This window comes from Numida meleagris, chromosome 2 (assembly GCF_002078875.1).
Source record: "Numida meleagris isolate 19003 breed g44 Domestic line chromosome 2, NumMel1.0, whole genome shotgun sequence".
Taxonomy (NCBI): domain Eukaryota; kingdom Metazoa; phylum Chordata; class Aves; order Galliformes; family Numididae; genus Numida; species Numida meleagris.
In genome coordinates, this window is record NC_034410.1 from 108,122,524 (window position 1) to 108,140,978 (window position 18,455).

At 36.7% G+C, this 18,455-nt stretch overlaps 1 protein-coding gene across 1 annotated transcript in view; it reads right to left on the reverse strand.

Moving 5' to 3' along the window:
- ST18 (ST18, C2H2C-type zinc finger) overlaps positions 1 to 18,455 on the reverse strand; it is a 66,989-nt gene that overhangs the window by 41,370 nt on the left and 7,164 nt on the right. Inside the window, exons 2-4 of the mRNA XM_021387978.1 lie at positions 8,433 to 8,620; positions 3,589 to 4,386; positions 613 to 747 (exon numbers count right to left, since the gene is read on the reverse strand). Of these exons, the coding sequence (XP_021243653.1) occupies positions 613 to 747; positions 3,589 to 4,386; positions 8,433 to 8,604 (1,105 nt within the window). The 5' untranslated portion in view covers positions 8,605 to 8,620. The remainder of the gene's footprint in view (positions 1 to 612; positions 748 to 3,588; positions 4,387 to 8,432; positions 8,621 to 18,455) is intronic.

Here is an 18,455-nt window from a genome sequence, read left to right on the forward strand (position 1 = left end):
CAGTACAGTTAGAAATAAAGAGGGAAATTCAGGCTAGACTAGCCACACAAATATTAGCATGATACAGCTCTAGGAGAGGGACTTGCTGTGGACCAACACTGGGATGTGCTGATGGAAGTAATCTCATTGAGCTCAGTGGTAAGAAGGGTACTGGAAACATCTCTGGATAGTCATGCCCAGGACTCTAAGTTGCTAGTGATGTGAAGGCAGCAGCCATGGTGAGTGGTTACAGGAAACCAAACCAAGTTAAAGCTCTGAAGTGGACAGGTAATCTCTGTGCTGTGTGCCTTTTGGAAAGACACAGGCAAGAAAGATCCTCAAGATTCATAAGGCTACTGTGTGCTAGTCTTCCAGTAGAATGGGGACAGTTTGGCTCTGATCTTGGTCTTCCCAGGCCATCTGAGGAGTCTATTGCTATTTGTAATGATGCTAACCAGAGCTTGAATATCATGAGTGCAGGAAGTGGGAATGACCAAGAGCTGGATGACAGCTCTCAGACCCATTTTGCAATCTCACTCAGAAAAAGTGGGTTTCCTTTCCAGCAAGAACACATGCTACCTGCAGTACTAGTCCAGATCCAGTTACTCTAGACTTCTGGGCGACGATACTCACTTTCTAGTGGCACTCTAACTTTGTGAGGACAGCCTGAGAGACTGCGGTGATGGGGGTAGAGCCCAGTCACGTGCCCTGTGCCGTCACATCCTGGGATGGGACATTTGGTTTCTCTCTTTTCAGGCCTGGGTGAGTCTGCAAAGAAATCAGACAAGGATTTTGATTGGTTTTAGACCCTGCCTGCACTCAGCTGAGTGCACTTAGCAGGACGATAATTGCTCTTTTGATCTTCAGACATAACTCCTACAAAAAGTTTTAACACAGGCTTAAGTAATTTCAGCATCTCTTTAGGTTTTCACAGACTGTGTCCTTAAACCAGTGGCTCCTCACTCCTAGTAAGCCATTTATTTGGTAAACTATATAGCTTTAGGATTGCAGTGTCATTTATTCCAATCAGAGCTTAAAACAAGACAGAAGCCACAATCCAATAAGCCAGAAAACTGGCAGCATCAGCCAACAGCAAGATCTATAAAGGAATAAATAAATTAAAACAAACAAACAAACAAACAACAAAAACAATTTTTACTCTGATAATGTCAGACTGCAGGAAGCTGGGACAACCAAATAAAAGATGAGGTGTGAAACAAACAAACAAAAACAAAAAAGCATTTCAACCAGAAGCCATTCCTTAAATATCGCAGATCTCTAGGCTGTAGGTCCTTTGTTAGGAAACTGAATACATGCCACTTTACATTTGAGAGGCAAGGCAAGCAGCTCCCTCTGGTACACATGGCAATGCTGCATTGTGGAATAGACCACAATGACAGTGAAAGCATGGAGCAGCCGATACCCTTTCAAAGAGGAGGTCTCAGCCCAGCCCCAGAGCTACCACTCTGCAATAGCCACAGCGCAATCCCAATTTTTGTTTCAAGCACCTAGAACTGTGCAAGAAGCTCTGGTCAAAAAGCCTTTATTTGATTTCCAATGCAGGATCAGAAGTCTGGGCGAGAAAGGAATGAATTCTGGTCCAGAAAATCTCTTGTGAGAAATCTGCAGGAAGTGGCTGCATAAATTGCTGAGGATGGTTTTAGCTCAATCTGTGATTGGCTGCCAACAGCATTCGGCGCTGGGGGAGAAAACAGCTGCAGCCAGCACAGGGAGCAGCCTTCTTCAAGCTCATTTTGTTGGACCGCGAGGTAGGATGCGCTCAGCAGCAGGATCGCCAGAGACAGCTGAGGGTTAAACTTCCTGGCAAGACTTTAGGTAAAAAACAAAAAATTAAAAATCGGGGAGGAAAGCAAATAGAATGAGCATCAACAGGAGACCACATGCTTTTTAGAATAACTGCAAATGGAAAGTACTGCAGTAGTGGACAGAGAATAAAGAGAGACCCTAAAATATGATTTAATTTTTCCTGCAGTAATTGGAAAGCTTTATCATTAAAAAGATAGAAAAATGTAAATTTAAGCCATGTTCTTCTGATGTAGCATCCAAGAAAGAAAATTAAGAGCTGATGGATTTGATGGTGGATTTTCAGCACTAGAAATAAAAAAACAGTTATTTATGTGAAAAAAAAGTATAAAAAAAGAATCTGTGCCTGATGCTACATTGACTAAAATCATACAGTGTTTATCCAGCCTGAAGATGGTTCAATTTGTTCCTGTATGAACGTAACCACTGAACTCACCTGAAAACTACTGCTAATGATAATATGAGGTAAATCAGGAAGGGCCAAATTTTGCCATGCTTACCATCACTTGTCCTTTCTTTGTGAGCTGTGAGAAAGTCACATTGACTCCAGTGTGAATCAGAGTGAACAAACCTGATCTCGGGGTAAAAAAATGTACCTGCAAAATTTCTGTATATTTCACAGTCATCTGAACAAATAAAGGTAAATGTAGTTTTGCAAGGAGGTAGACCAATACCTTGCACATACAGCTTACAATATGTTAATGGAAAGACAGAAGAATGAGATGCATGGCATGTATTTTCAGCCTGAAAGCAATACAAAATATAGTATAGTTGCAAATATTGAAAAAAATGAAAGTTATCTTATAGACTAAATGCTTTAGATAACTAAATAACTATAATATTTGCAAATGCCACAACATCATCTATACGGAATCTACAGTGCCAGTCTGAAGAGTTACCCTAAAATAACTCTAGAAACACCAAATCCATTTGTTTAACAAAAGCAGAAAATGCAGCTATGCTAGGGTGGCTTTGCCATATTTAGAAGCCAAGAAGGAAAGGTCAAAGGATAGACTAATATATTGCTACTTACTACAGCAGAAAATGTGCTTATAAAATGACATATTTCTATGTTCTGTAATTACCATCAGTCAAGGATTTTCATGTCAGACAACCCAGTTTACAAATCAAACCTGGATCTTTTAAATCTCCAATTTTGGAAGCCTAGTTAGATATAGAAGATGGAACAATGTTCCTGCAGTTTTGTAGGATGTCACACAGCACCAGAAGCAATAAAGATTTTGGAACTTACTGGTAATTCTACTGATGGTGAATGAGGCAGAAGAGCACACGTGTGCTTTCCTGGCTCTGATGTGCTGGCTGTAGTAGAATGTAATGTTGATACGTGAAGTAGACAGAGCTCAGAAAACACGTGGCTCAGGAATTAGGTGATATGTTTGTAAGAGGCCAATTTTTCACTCTAACCTATCCTTAAGCACTGTTTTAATGCCTTCTTTTTTGGCTGCTGAAATTCAGGAGGTATGTATTTGCACTCTTTGGAGGAGGAGGCAGAGGAGGAGGAGAAGGAGGAGGAGTGTCAGTGCCAGCTACACAGCCCTTTTAGTAGCCATTACTGATCATTTCACATTGTGGTTTGGCAGGAAGCCAAGTACCCAGTGTTTAACCTGGTCAGACGTAAGGCACTAGTGTGAAGGTACATAATTAGCAAAATTACCAGCTAAATTCCAGATTCTTTACTGTTTCTATAAAACCTAGCTCAGAGTCCTCTATCAGACACAGGATAAATACTTAAGCCAGTAAGAACAGCCAAAAGTACTTCCTTACGTTTGTTGCTAAATAACTGTCTCCCACCAACGTCAATAACTTTGGTTTGTCTCCTCTCCCCTGCTAGATGCTCCAGGAGAAACCTATCCAGTTCCTTGTAGGTGCTGTGAAACACATGCCCTTGCTCTGCCTGCAGAGCTATTGCTTCTTCTAGCAAACTCAAGTTCCCTTTTGCTTTGTCCAGCTCAACCGACATTTCCGTGGTTTCTGACAGGCACTCGTTGTCATCTTCTTCACTTTCAGGGAACACATTCTGAATTCTCTTCTCAAAAGAATCTGGGTGAGACTCCTGGGGTGCTCTTAGCTCTGCTTCTGAATCACAAAGTGTTTCACAAGGGTCAAATTCTACCTCCTCCTTCTTAATTTCTGGGACTTCCAAGATGCTAGGTTGATTACACTCTGCAACATATTTCTGAGTTACATGGGGCTTTACACTAGTTTCTTCTGAGAAATTTGAGGAACTGTCCCACTCATTATCCATAATTTCAGAGTTACTTTCATTTTCCTCAGATGAACAATATTTTGGGTCAGAAATAACAGTCTTTTCTTTTCCTTCAGCTGAGTCAATCATGTAACATTCATCAGTGTCATCACTTTCTGTTTTTAAGGATTGAATGCCACTATCATTAAGATTTTCTGCCACTGCTTGACTGGGTGCATCTTTTGCAATTTTTCCACTGTTCATCAAAGATTTGGCCATGGCATCTTGGTAACTGGTGTAGTTATCTTTTCTTGGACTGGAATTTTCCTGCCCACCCGAATGAGGGGTTTCCTCAGATGGTTTTGCAGTCCTTTCCTCTGCATAAGAAAATAGAAAGAGAAAAACATGTGAGACAAACTTTTTGCATCTTTTAGAAGTGATATGAAGGTATTAACTTAAAAATTTCCATTTCTGTACTAAAAGGTACCCTTAAATTATTGAATTCACCAATGCTGTATTTGAAATAACTACTTGTAGCATCAGGAAAAGCCCTTCTAAAATTGTATCTGCCTTATATCATTATTTCATTATTGCTACTTTTTGCTGTTGGTAAAGAAATATACTGTCTTACAACATACGCCTTCACAGATATTTGTATATATATAATGTGCTACATATATACACACACATAGATACTAAATATGCAGAATCTATATCATATACACATAAACATATGCAAATACAAACACACATTTAAAAATTCCTCTAAAATCCATTTTCACTTTCCCTTCATCTAAGATTCCTAAATATTTTCTCAAAATACACCCTAATTACTTTTTTAGCCCTGTGAAAGACCTTGAAGGAAACAGACATCCATACTTCACTAAGGGCAAGCTCCTGGTCACCATTGCAACTGCCACATTAAGTGATAGATCAGGTCATGCACAGGCAAACAGAAATGGTTGTTATGTACAGACTCATAAAGGGCTTGTTAAAGACACCACTGAAGTGCATCCTGTCTTTATAAACATCTTTCTTCAGAAGAAAAGCAGCAGGCAGATGGTAACAGAGGCTGCATGTAGGAGAGGTGGACAGTGTGGAAGACAATATGCCTTTTGTATCTCATTTAATTTTTTTATAAACATTTCCTCTGACAAGGACACTCAAAAATACATCTCCATCATCTTCCTTTCTGGTAATTATCTCTCTAAAATCAACACTGGTTTGCCAGGATCAAGTAAATATTGCCATAGTAACTAAAAGCATTTTTGGATGAAGGGAAGAATTTAGTCACAACACTAGCCCCTTCAATAATGCTGATTATAGGGTACATTCTTTTGTTGGGATCTATTCAACATAAACTGAAAAATTTAACATTTTACTTCCTAGAAAGGAGAATGAATAAACAAGCACAGACTATTTCCCAAGATGTGTCTGTTCATTCCCGAATCAGGAGAACTCCAGGTTTAAATAATAAATTAGGCATAGTCTAAAATGCAAATGAAGTTTCTCTCCATAACACAGTGAGCTATTAAGAGAAAGTGTAAAGGGTTATGATAATTTTAAAGTATTATGAACTACAGAAAACAAATAAAAAGCATTTTCAGTGAATATGTCCAATTCATTGAACTATTCTCTCAATCCACTTAACTACCCACATGTGTACAATAATGATTTATAGACATTATACCTAATTATGCATATTTGGGCTGTGTTAGAGTGCCTAACAAAAGCTCTAGAAAGCAACAATTACCTCTGTTGCTTAGCTACATAGTTTAAAATATTCCTATTAAGTGCAGATTATTGTGGAGGGGAAAAGGGGGACAAAAATGCACATGTGCACCACAATGCATTTCACTTTACTGCTGCCAAACTGTTAGCATTTTGGGTCATTTCCAGTTTACATAATTGTTTGGTTCAACTGTTTGTTATATGTTAAAAGAAAATATTGATTAATTCTTATTATTCTTCAGAAAATTGGGCTCATGCAGGGAGAGGTGGCCTTGTGCGCTGTGTGCATGAAGTTGTGTTTTAAAAAAAGTCTGTAATCCTTAGTGTAACTTTTTAGCAGCTGTTCTGGTACCACACACATTGCAGTATTCTGAATAAAGAAGTCTGTTGTCTTCACATCTCAGCAAGTAAGAATGATCATTTGGCTCTATAACAAACTTAATCAAATGGGTTTTACTATTTGCTCTTTGCCATTTGGAAAATGACACATTAACATCAATGAGTCATTTCAAAAAGTAAGAAGTTAGTTCTCCTCATTATTCAGAAATAAAAATAGAAATAAATAAACAAGTTTCATGATAGTAGGTATTTTCAATTATTTTTCTAGATGAAAGATGAAAAATAATACAGAGGCATCATAACTTAGGTGATCGCTCCTTAAACCATCATGATTGACATTAAAATGAGGAATTTTACAAATGCAATGTTAAAAAATGTGTTAACTGGTTTTAATGACTCAGATGTCTGTGCTTTGCTTTTCACTTTATAGACTGTACATTTAATTTAAAAATAATCAGAACTCAGTTTACAGTCGCATCAATACACGAACTGAAGCATTAACAGGAGAACCAACAAGAATGAAAAGTTCACAATAAAATTAGCAATATTCCAGTAAGAAATTAAAAGTAAACCTAAATATCCAATCATTTTTATGTTCTAGCTGAAGTTTGTTCATAGATACTTTAACTGGTAAAATTAATTCAAAAGGTATAGATTGCATTATCAGTGAGAAAAGCGATTGCAAGAATATGTATCAAATTCACCTATTTGAAATAAATTTGTTTTCTCATAACTGAATTACTGGGTGCAAATAGGGTTCTACTACATTCATGACTATGGTCTGGCTCAACACTTGCCCTTTTTAAAAAAAAAAAATTACATAAGTTATGTTCATCTGTATATGGCACAAGTTCTACCTCTATAATCATCAAAATACTTTCCTTTCAAGTGAGTTCTTCAAGCTGTGCAGAAGAAAGACATAAGGAAAAGAAAAACAAACTACTGAGGGCAGCTTCAGATTTCCAGGAACCAGGCTGAATCCATACTAGATAAATTAAATATAGTGTATTTATCTTTAAAAAAAAAAGAGAGGAGAGGAAGGGAGAGGAGGGGAGTAATGACACCTAGAAGTCAGAGACATTAGGTATCACCTTACTAATTAATGTTCTGTTGAAGCGGGAGCTCCCTTCTACACCTTCAAACCAGTGGGATGCGTAATCTCTGAAAGAGACTCCTAGGAGACTAAGGGGTGACAACAGGCAGAAACAAGATATTTCTCCACTAATTTAAGTAGAACAAGGATTTGACTCTAATCTGAAAGATAGTAGTTGTGTTCTTCTGTTTATACATATATGTAGCTGTCATATGTAGAAAATGTGGGCGAGTTATTTTCCTCTTAAAAAAAATCTATTTAGAGTGAATAAAGATCTAAATTCTTAACCTCATTTCTCTGCTCCCTTCCAAAATATTTGAAAAGTTTGTACAAGAAACTTAATAATGGGAGAGGAAAACAAATTACCTTTAAACTTCTGTAGTAACGAACAACTGAGTAAAATATAAGTTCATTCTGTATTCTGTTTTCATAGTAGCTATGATTACTAATTTCCCAGTGCCAAATCCCTTTCCTTTTATCTTGACTGTTGCAATCTAATGATGACTCTTCCCTTTAAAACAGTGCAGTATATAATCCACTGATTTCTCCTCACTTCCCTGATTATCAACTTGTGCACTACTATTTAAACAGATACACAACAGCCAATTTAGTTTGATGTTAACTGTTCATCTTGAATATATATATATACGGATATATAAACATACTACAAAAAAAGAGCCATAAAGACAAACTATAGCTATATCTTTCTGTATCTCTATGCTCTTCCATTTTTTTGTGGCATACACATTGTAGAAGTTTCAATAAATTGTCAGATGTGTCTGGCTTAGCAGAGTTTAAATCACAAGGATAAAAGTGCTGAGTCTAATAACTGTGTTAATCAGAACACACGTAGCAGTCACATGCATGAAATTGCTTTGCTAAATGTTAAAGTCAACAATGTTTTGCTAAGCATTTTTTTTTCCTAAGAGCTCTATGTATACCAGTGAAAATCTGCTCTTCATAAATGTGTTTTTATCTGTGGTGGGCTTAACCTTGTTCTCTGACAGAGCTAGTGTAGAAGCAGATGCTGCTCCATATCTGACCTGCTGCAGTAGTTGTCTCTCAGTGTGACCTACAAAGCATTTACTAGACCCTAGGAGGAGTTTGTACAAAATAATTGGGTGGTTAAACCTAGTTAGAAATGCACGATTCCAACTCCATTACAAGCCAAACACATTCTGCAGCCTTTCTGAAAACAATGTTTCATAGCTCCTGTTCTGTGGAATTCAGGTTTGAGTGGAGCTGCCATTACATGATTACCTGGAATTGAACTGCTATCGAGGACACTGACATCCTCCTGTAAATCTGTCCTGTCTTCATTTTCCTCTTTGCATTCCAGGCTGGGACTGTAGTGGCGAGGCTTCATTAACAGAGACTTCCTTTTGTTGACAGGAACACCTGAAATCTGTTCTTCAGCTTTTCTCTTAGCCATGGAGCATTTGTAGGCACTGCAATGATATGGGCAATGACAGAGAAAAAAGTGAGAGAAGCGAGGGATAAACTGGTTAAAAAACTTCAATTATCCTCTAGTTTACATTTCATGTATACAGGAGAGGACTGACAAAATACCAATTCACTTACAGTTGCAGCAAGTTGTGTTTAGCGGATATTTAATTTTAGCTCACGTACGCAAAGTTTTCAGGATGCTGACAAATTTACAATTCTTCTGAATGCTGCCAAAATCTCTCTGGGGGAAGGGGAATGAAGAGGAAGACAAAACTAAAGCACCCATAATTCAACATGCTTAATCTTAAGTAATCATATGTTAATCCAAGCTCTGCAGTAAAATAAATACACCCAGGCAGGGATGAAGAAAGATGTAGGCTGGGCTGATAACCCATAAAAAACAGCTAATGGGAAAAATATACCACCAGTTATACTACAATATACTTTAGCTCCACTGTCTTTACACTAGGATGGATATTTGCTTGTGCACTATGTGGTGTTGACCGCAGACATTTTATTCATTCTTTTTTTGATAACTGGTTAACATTCAAGTTTAAGATAAGCATGTTATTGTGTGACTTAATGTTTGATTTTATTATCTTTGATGTTGACTAAAAACATCCACACAGAATTGGGGTGGAGGAATGTAATACATTTTATACTTTTAATGTCTAATTTTGTTTTTGGATTTGTATATCGTATGCAATCATCAGGCCCCATTCAGGCTGTGCAATGCTTCCCTCTTTAATGCAACTCTCCATATCTGCCTGTGCTAACAGAATTGCAGCATCATCTTGGAATGTGCCAGTGAGTTGGAACATGCCAATTTCTTGTTATTCCCAGGTCTGTAGATTGTGTCTTCTTACGTATATTTGTTGTTGCTTTGTGCAACCTTTTTGAACAAGCTTCCTTGTCATTTCTATAGGCAGAAACATGGCAAAGCTGTTTATTATAAAACCATGTTGGGGAAAAAAGGAGACTTTGACCCAAACAGGTATTGTGTATGACCAGAAAATACAACACATATTAGATACAATCATAGTAATATTACAGGTGAGAGATCATATTTTTCATTCCTTTGCTTTGAGCCAGTCCTTTCCACATACTCACGTAAGCTGAAAAACCAACCACATCTCCTGAATTCAATTTTAGTCATAGCATGCAGTTCAACCACCTAACATATTTGAAAGACACTGCATGTTCAGAATTTTTTTCAGTAGGAGTCTCTCAATATCAGTCCCGAGCGTTGGTTTCATTTCATTAACTTCAGCCATAAGTGGCTGGTTTAGGATCTTCTTAGGTCTCTGTAAAGACTCCGGAAAGAGGTTCCAATAGAGGGCTATTCATCCCACTAAAAGCTAGTTACTTGTGATAAATTGTGCAAACCATCCCCTGGAAAAGGCCTTGTCCAAATATTTAACTTTTGTACGACTGACATGAGATGACTGATTTTTAGTGAGGAAGATTTTTAGCAGATTTGACATATTTCTTTCAGCTCCTACAAGACCTAAATATTGATCTGCATATTAATTTGCTTCTAAAGAAATTTAACACACCTTTTCCCACCATGCATCTGATCTGTGTGGTATACATAATGATGTTACATTATGCCGTACCTTACTGAAGAGGCTCAAACCTTCAACTCACTCTTTAAAATAACTTTTTGGGTAAGTGATATTGTGGAGTTTTATTGTTCTCCCATACACAGTATTCTAAGAAATTTATGCAGTATGAATGATCACATTCATATTATGTTTGTCAGCGATGAAAAAATAACTATATCAGTCTTTGTAATCCACTCAATGGTTTCTCAACCCTAGGCACCCCCAGGGTGCATTACAAATCTACAAGATGCCCTTAGGTGCTAGATTTTGCATTTGGCTCGCTGACTTAGCTGCAAGATTTGCAAAAAAAAAAAAAAATCCATGTGTGCAGATACCTCCTATTGGTTAAACATATTACAAGCTCTACAGCATAAATTAATCCTTCCAAGGTATCTTATGTGCACTAAATTGGCTCAGGTTCTGATTGTTTTGGATGAAAGCATATGACTAACTTCAACATTTTGTTTAAAAAGATACCCATTTTTGGCTAAGCATCTTTTTGGCAATCCATCATTGCAAACATGAAGGACATGGAAATATGATGATCTGCAGTTTGAGAGGAATGTTACAATTCTACCATGAGCACCTTAAACGCAGCGGATATTCATGATCATCTGAAAGCTAAAATGCTATGGGCATTAGCATTACTGGACACTAACTACCATCTGTGGTTGAATATACTAAGACTTCTCAGTTATTTCTCTGTTTACAAATAGTGGAAAACATGAATACCATATTAAAGGTCAGAATCACAACAGAGTTTGAGTGTCCCATTAGAAATGATGGCCGTATAACAGACGTCAGAGATGGATGTAGGACAGACAAATATGCATAATTAGTTTCTAAAAAAGTACAGTCAAATGTTTCTTAATTAATATTTGTGAATGACAGTACCATTCATGCTGGTTCAGGCAAAATGAATAAATGACAAATGTTTGAATACCCTTCACACACAATTGCTTTATTAACCAAAACCTTCACTAAGTTTGCCTTTGAATCTCCTTCATTTATTTGTCAAGCTCCAAATTTATCTTCAGTAGCTACTGTAACAGTATTTGGACAATATGAATTTCCAGTGTTTAATTCTCCTTTGACAAAGCTTCAGCTGTTTCTTACACAAGCATAATTAATAGATTTTTAGAACAGAAGATCCAATTAGATCATCTAGTATGCTGTCCTCTTTAACACAGGTCACAGGACTTCATCTAGCTCTTCAGCACTAATCCTTTAACTTGTCTGACTATTGTGTATCTTCCAGTCAAGGTAAGGAAAAAAATAATCAGAATAGAAGGTGATTGCTTTATCCTTGCTCACTACCTACAATATTTTTCTAGGAACTCAATGTTAGCTGTCAACCCACTGGTGTTTCACCATGAAAGACATCCAAACTCGGACATTTGCAGACCACAGACGAGCCCTAGAGTACTGCTGCCACCTGCCACCTGCAGTCCTGCTTTGAGAAACAAGAGCACGAGAATGCCACTTAACTATAACTATTACAGTCTGGCAGGAGCAGCAACAGCTTGTTTAAGGTTACTCATAGGATCCCACAGTACCCTATGTGCTCTTTTGGATCACAATGGAGCAGCTTTCTGAAGCAAAAGTAACTTCAAGATCTGTTTTGATCAAACTTTGTCCTCAATTTTGCTCTCATAATTTACTGCAGTAAATCAAAAATTGCTTCACCACTCTCAGAACAGAAAACTTAGAGATCTGCCTGGAAGATCATCAGTCCTGTTAGAAGGTTTCCTGTTATCTTGTTCTTATCATACCTGTTTCTGTACATGAACTCATTCAGCTTTCCTGAATAGCTCCCATTATTTAAAATAAGTGACTACATAAAATTCGACCTTACTTAAAATAATTCCTGATACCTTTCATTCTGATTACAGGAGGATAAAAAAAAAATTCTTGCTTCTTTCCTACGAAAAGCAAATGACTTTCCATGGGCCAAGAAGAGGTTTTTCAACTCCAGCATTATATGCTCTTGCTTTTGGTGGTGACTCTTTAGACTTCAGGTTTTGACTTTAAATGGAATCTACTAGTTTGCAATTGGCAGTTCGGAGATTTACCACTTACCAGAAATTCCCCTTTTTTTTCTACATCACAGAGCTTAAAAGTAAAAATGAGAATAAAACCAGGAAAACAACTTCACAAGTTGTAGCTTTTTCAATCACTTGCACATGATTAATTTCTTCATAATGGACACTGTGAATTTAACTATTATGAAAATAATATATTTGTGCCTTTGTAACATCCATGGCATGTTGATTTTTTCCCTGTCTTAAAAAGTTTCCATTTCTCTCTGTGCATTCACACATACACACACACATACGTTACCACAGATTTGTCAAGCTGTAGTTTTTCAAATGGTAAACCTATAATTTAGCTTCTCTATTACTCATCTCATAAATTCAATGTCTAATAGTTTTCTTGCTATTTATCAATGGCTTGCTTGTTGTCATGGAACACTGATTCAGCTGTCAAGGTTATTTGGTAATCCGAGGCTCATAAACCCAGAGAAGTTCTTTTTGTCATGAGCCCAAAGTCAATGCATACTTCTTCCCCGAACTTACATTTTATTTTAACTTATATACTTATATTTTATGAATAATAAATAATTTTAGCACTAGTTATAATGAACAGATTTTTAATCTTATTTTTTTTTAGTCATTGACTCAGCTAGCAAAAACAATCTTGTGTTACAGTATAGAGTAGGATCCAAAAAGTTGATACCTAAGGCATAGGAGACCTACTTGCATGTATTGAGACAAACACCGTTACCAGTGGTACACTGGTTTGCATCCACAAAGCAATGCATCAGAAGAGAGAGCAATCCTCACAACATATAGCTTTTCCTAATACTGAACATTGTCAAATTGTCATGTCCATCTTTTTTTGTAATTGGTTCATCTAAGTGATGTGTATGTCAGACCTTTAACCTGACCTTTAATCACTTTGTAGCCAGCAAAGATTTTTGTCATTAATCTGTTGGCAAGATTTCCAGACCTCTGGGGGATTTTTTCTTTTTTATTATTCAAAGCAGCCTGCAGGTTGGTAAAGCATGATAACAGACATAAGAATTGCCATAGTGGCTAAAACCAGGGGTACATTTAGCTTCATAACTAGTGCTTACTACTGTCTATAATGGATGCCATCTAAAATAATAAGAACAGAACACACTTCTTCTCACGTATGCTCCTTAGCATTAGGACAGAAAATAACCATCTTTGAATATCAAGGAATGTTCATGTATTGTCTAATACTGTTCAAGGATTTGGCTCTTCATGCAATTTTGTGAGAATAATTAATGGAACATTTCACATTGTGGAGAAAATAATTGAATTCTTAAAATGAGTTACCTTTTGACTGATAACTTAGCTATGCTATAAAAGTAAACATAAGACTACTGAATTCCAGTTAAAGGATATAATCTCTTCTGATCTGCAGAATCCTTTAACTTCACACTAGCAGAAAAAGGAGAAGGTTATCCTAGCTACTCATTAATTAGATTGTGAGTAAAGATATTTTTGGCTTCTTTAGGGCTTGATCAAGTTTGTTCACAGACTTCCAGGTATCCCATGACACTGTGTCAAATACTTCTAATTTTTTACAGGTGGGAAAAGCTGATATCCTAGGATTCAGGAACACATTACTCACAGCTGAACCTATAGCTTACAAATGTTTGTCACAGTTGGATTTTCTTCTAAGAATTTTAAGGCTGTAGAGGTACTGAAAAGGAATAGAAATCCTGAATGTCTCCCTAACTTAGTCTTTTTCTACATCTTCTAGTTACCTAAGAAAGAGATGAGTTGGATTCTAACTAACTGCCTTGTGGCTCCCAAGGGATTAGGCTACAACTATATGTCTCTAATCCCTCAAATTCAAACAAAAAATCCTGAGCTCCATATAAGCTGATGATAATCAGGAGAAATGACTAGCACTGGATACTTGAAGGGAATGATTATATGTTGATTGAAATGACATTGATGTAATTGTTTACAGCAACTAAGAATGCTGGAGGTTCCTGAAAGGATCTGCAATATTGGACTTGAAAGAAACACAGCACAGGTTGTCTCATCACTGCAACTGAAGACCCAAATACTGTAAATTACAGCATCTACAGATAGACATTAGTGCTTGAGGAGGAAGGTGTAATGTGACTATAATACAATTATCTTTTTTGTTTTCAGATTAAGTCAGTCAGATTTTTGTTCTGTTTCCTTAAGTAATCCTCACTGTTTGCAGAGACTGTGTGTAAATTTTATAACCTAGTTGGAGTGAGAGTGTTAATATTCTCAGTTCAGGTTGCTCTAACAATGAGAGGAGGCAGAAAGACAATTATGACACTGTCTCATCATAGTCAGAAGTTAGAGTTCGCATAAAGACTAAAAAGCCACAACATCAGTCAAGTCTGCACAAACTATTCATTATCCAAAGGCTAGGATGTTGTTTTCAATGCCACGAAATTACTTACTGAACATTAGAGAGTCCATATATTCTGATTATATACAAAGACAAATCCTAAATTCAGAAAACTTGATAGAAGATAATTTTAAGTGACATAGGTTACTTTTAGATTTTACAAATAGAGAGAGAACATAATTTTCTAATGGAAGAAAGTAAACTGCATCAATTTTAATGGAATATAAAAACATACAAGTTTTATACCCTTGGAAAAATAAAAATTAAATAGTAATTCCATTTACAATATTCCACTCTAATATCCTTATAGGTGCCAGCTAGTAAACTATGCAAAGTCAATCAAAGGACATTAAAAATGACTTTTTCTATTGAATAAGGACTTCTTGATCAATCACTTATTTGTTTATTTATGTGTTTATTTATCAAGGAATATTCTCAATGAGATGTTTTTCATCAGTGAGACTGACAGCTCAAGAGAAGAGTAATGAATTCACACCATCTCTGAACTCTTCAAATCAAATTCTTCAAAAGATCATCATAGAATCACAGAATGGTTTGGGTTGGAGGGGACCTCAAGGATCATCACATTCCAACTCCTCTGCCACAGGCATGGTTGCCTACCTCTAGCTCAAGTACTAGATCAGATTACCCAGGGCTCCATCCAACCTGGCCTTAAACACCTCCAGGAATGGGGCATCCACAGATTCCCTGGGCAGCCTGTGCCAGCACCTCACAACTTTCTCAGCCGAAAAATTCCCCCTGACATCTAATCTAAATCTCCTCTGCTTTAGTTTAAAACCATTCCTCCTTGTCCTATCACTATTTACCCATGTAAAAAATTGATTTCTCTCATGTTTGTAAACTCCCTTTAAATATTGGAAAGCTGAAAGGAGATATCCCTGTACTGTGTCTGTTTTATGAACTACATACATTCTCAAAATTTATACAGCATTGCATTCTGATGCTTCATGCTAAAATTTATAAATGTTATTCTACTCTGGGGATGTGATAGCACACTTAAAAGATGTTTTGTAAGTCACTGGATTTCTTACTGAATAGTGGAATGTGCTGGAACACAGGTTATAGGAAAAGACCATTCTACCTACCTACAAAAATAAAAGTAAGAAATATTTGTGAATTTTGAGATGTGCGAAAATTACACATGAACAGAAAAAAACTGCTTGCTTTACAAGTTAGAGGTGGCAACACATTGTCTAGTGAAGAACTTCAAGGAGTAAGAATGTGCAACTGAGAAAACTGTAATCAGAGGATGAGCTACAATTCACTGACAGCCTGAGACCAGAAAAAGCCCTAGATGAGAACTGCTGAAAAATCTTTTGGAATAGAATTCAACAGGTAAGAGTAATTTCCTTCCATCAACATTTTTAAGCATTAAAATAGGAAGAGATCAAGCTAATAAACAACTAGCTTGTCATTTAGATCTGGTGAATTGATATCATTGAAGCGGTGATAAAAGCTCAGAACTAGCATGACAAAGATAATAATAAAATAGAAATGTTTCATATTTTTAATTATAACACACAACACAAAAATGCATTTCACCTCTTTCTGTCTCTAACAAAGCCATAGAAACCAAAACATTTGGCTTACAAGCTGCATTTGTGAAAGGGACAGGGCTTGTTCCTGTGCATTGTAGCAATCATTCCAGGGTTAAAGGGCATTCCATAAATAGAAAAGGTAACTGCCATACATGGGCAATGCTCTTTTTCTCAAATGTCAGAGTTGTGAAAAGTTCACTCCAGAGCTGGGCCAAGATGAAAGGAAAGCACATGAGGAATAGATGAGAAGAAAGATAAAAGGGGAATTCATATTTATGAACACTAATATGAGCAAAATAAGCTCAGTAACTTTAGGATATTAAAGTGTCTGTCTATATACACAAATTAAAGATTCATCTAGGAAAAAATGTCACAGAACTAGACAGATAATAAAGTGGAGAAAATATTATATCATAATTGAAAGCTGGGTGGAAGATGATATTGAAAGATATATTTTATTTTTAAAAGATATAAGAAAAGCAAAAGAGTTGCCACAGCCTTGTTGATAAAAGAGGATTTATTAGCCACCATGAAAAGAGGCTGGGGAGAAATGGCTAATTGTGTTGAGTCATTATATACTGAGCTTGGAGATGTTTCAGACAGTAAACTAAATGTTATAGGCCACCTGACCAAAGAGAACAACTGGACTGTGAAATGATTGTGCAAATAAAATGAAGCACGTTAAGAGTGGAGTGATGGTAAGTTAGCAATAACATCGGAAAAGGCATGTAGTTATGGTGAAGTCTAACCATGCGATGCCTGAGGCTAAAAGACAAGGATTTCAGGCTGCAATAGGCACATTTTGATTAGAATAAGAACTTAAAATGGAATTATCATGTTCAATAAATCACATTTTTTCTTTAAATCTCTCTTTTTTTAAACTACAGTTTGCAATTTCAGTATGATTCTCTCCACAGAAAACACAACTCAGAGGACAGCACAGATTCCAGTTCTCTTTTCTGAGTTTCAAGTTCCAGTTTGAAAGCTTGTAGGATCATAATGAATCACATCTTAGTATCCTTATTTAAATATGTAAAGAAATGAATGGCTACTTCAAGATTTTATTCTAATGCTCATAGTTCAAGAATTCTATGCAGCTGAGACATAGGTTTGGACCCTTTAACAACAGGTAAGTTATGTTTATTAAAAGACAGTTTGGAGAAAACTTATTTTTTATTTACTGGAACTCAAGAAATTCTTAAACTCAGTGATCTGAATGACTGCCTCAGAGTTGCGCCAAATCCAGTCTTCCTACTCCCTTTTTCATTTAGTCACTCAATCTGTCTCTGTTCAGTAGGTCAATAAATTTCAGTTGGACCAAGGCCAAGAATTTAGCTTAGAACAGATTAAGTTCATAGGTAAAACTACAGATCATCCATAGAATCTCTGGATCCAGAAAGCCTTACATGTGAATGGTCAGCCTGCTAACTGCCATAAACTTGTAAATAAAAAGCAAGCATACTCGTTCAGTTTGGTTAGAGATTTAAAAGAAGATAAGACTTTCTTCTTTTTTCTTTCTTTCTTTTTTTTTTTTTTTGGGGGGGGGGGGGGGGACAACAGACAATGGGATCCTGAGTAATTCATTGTCAGAGACTGTTTAACATAGGAGGCTCCTGTCTTTATTCTTTTCCCTTCTTTGCTGTCTCCTGCCTGCATGTAGTCTGTTTTGGCTTGCTTTTTCTTGGCTGAATCCACCCTTGACATCAGTTATACAGAGCAATGCAGCTAGTAATAATATTTAACTCATGATTGATATATGTGAGGCAGAAGTCAGTGGCTGACATTTCATTCCCTATACAGCTTGTGGTCATCCAAAGAAAATAGACCTGCCACAAGAGGAAACAACCACTTGGGACTATAATGTTCTGATACATTCTGTCACTCAACAGAAAGCATTAAGACGTACACAACTTGAAATTCTAGTATGTGGTTAGGAGGATAAAATTTACTGTGTGCTTACGACACTGAAGTTGTGATGGCATAGATAATGTCTCCAGGAATACATTAAATAACCTAAAATTTTTCGTTCAAAGCAAGGAACATTACAAAATCATAGAATCACAGAATCATAGGATCATAGAACTGCTTGGGTTGGAAGGAACCTTAAAGACCTTAGTTCCCACACCCCTATCTTGTGCAGGGTTGCCACCCACTGGATGAGGCTGCCCAGGACCCCATCCAGCCTGGCCTTGATTGGCACCACTTAACCTAGCAAAGAATCTCTCAGGTAGAAAAAACCTGCAAATAAC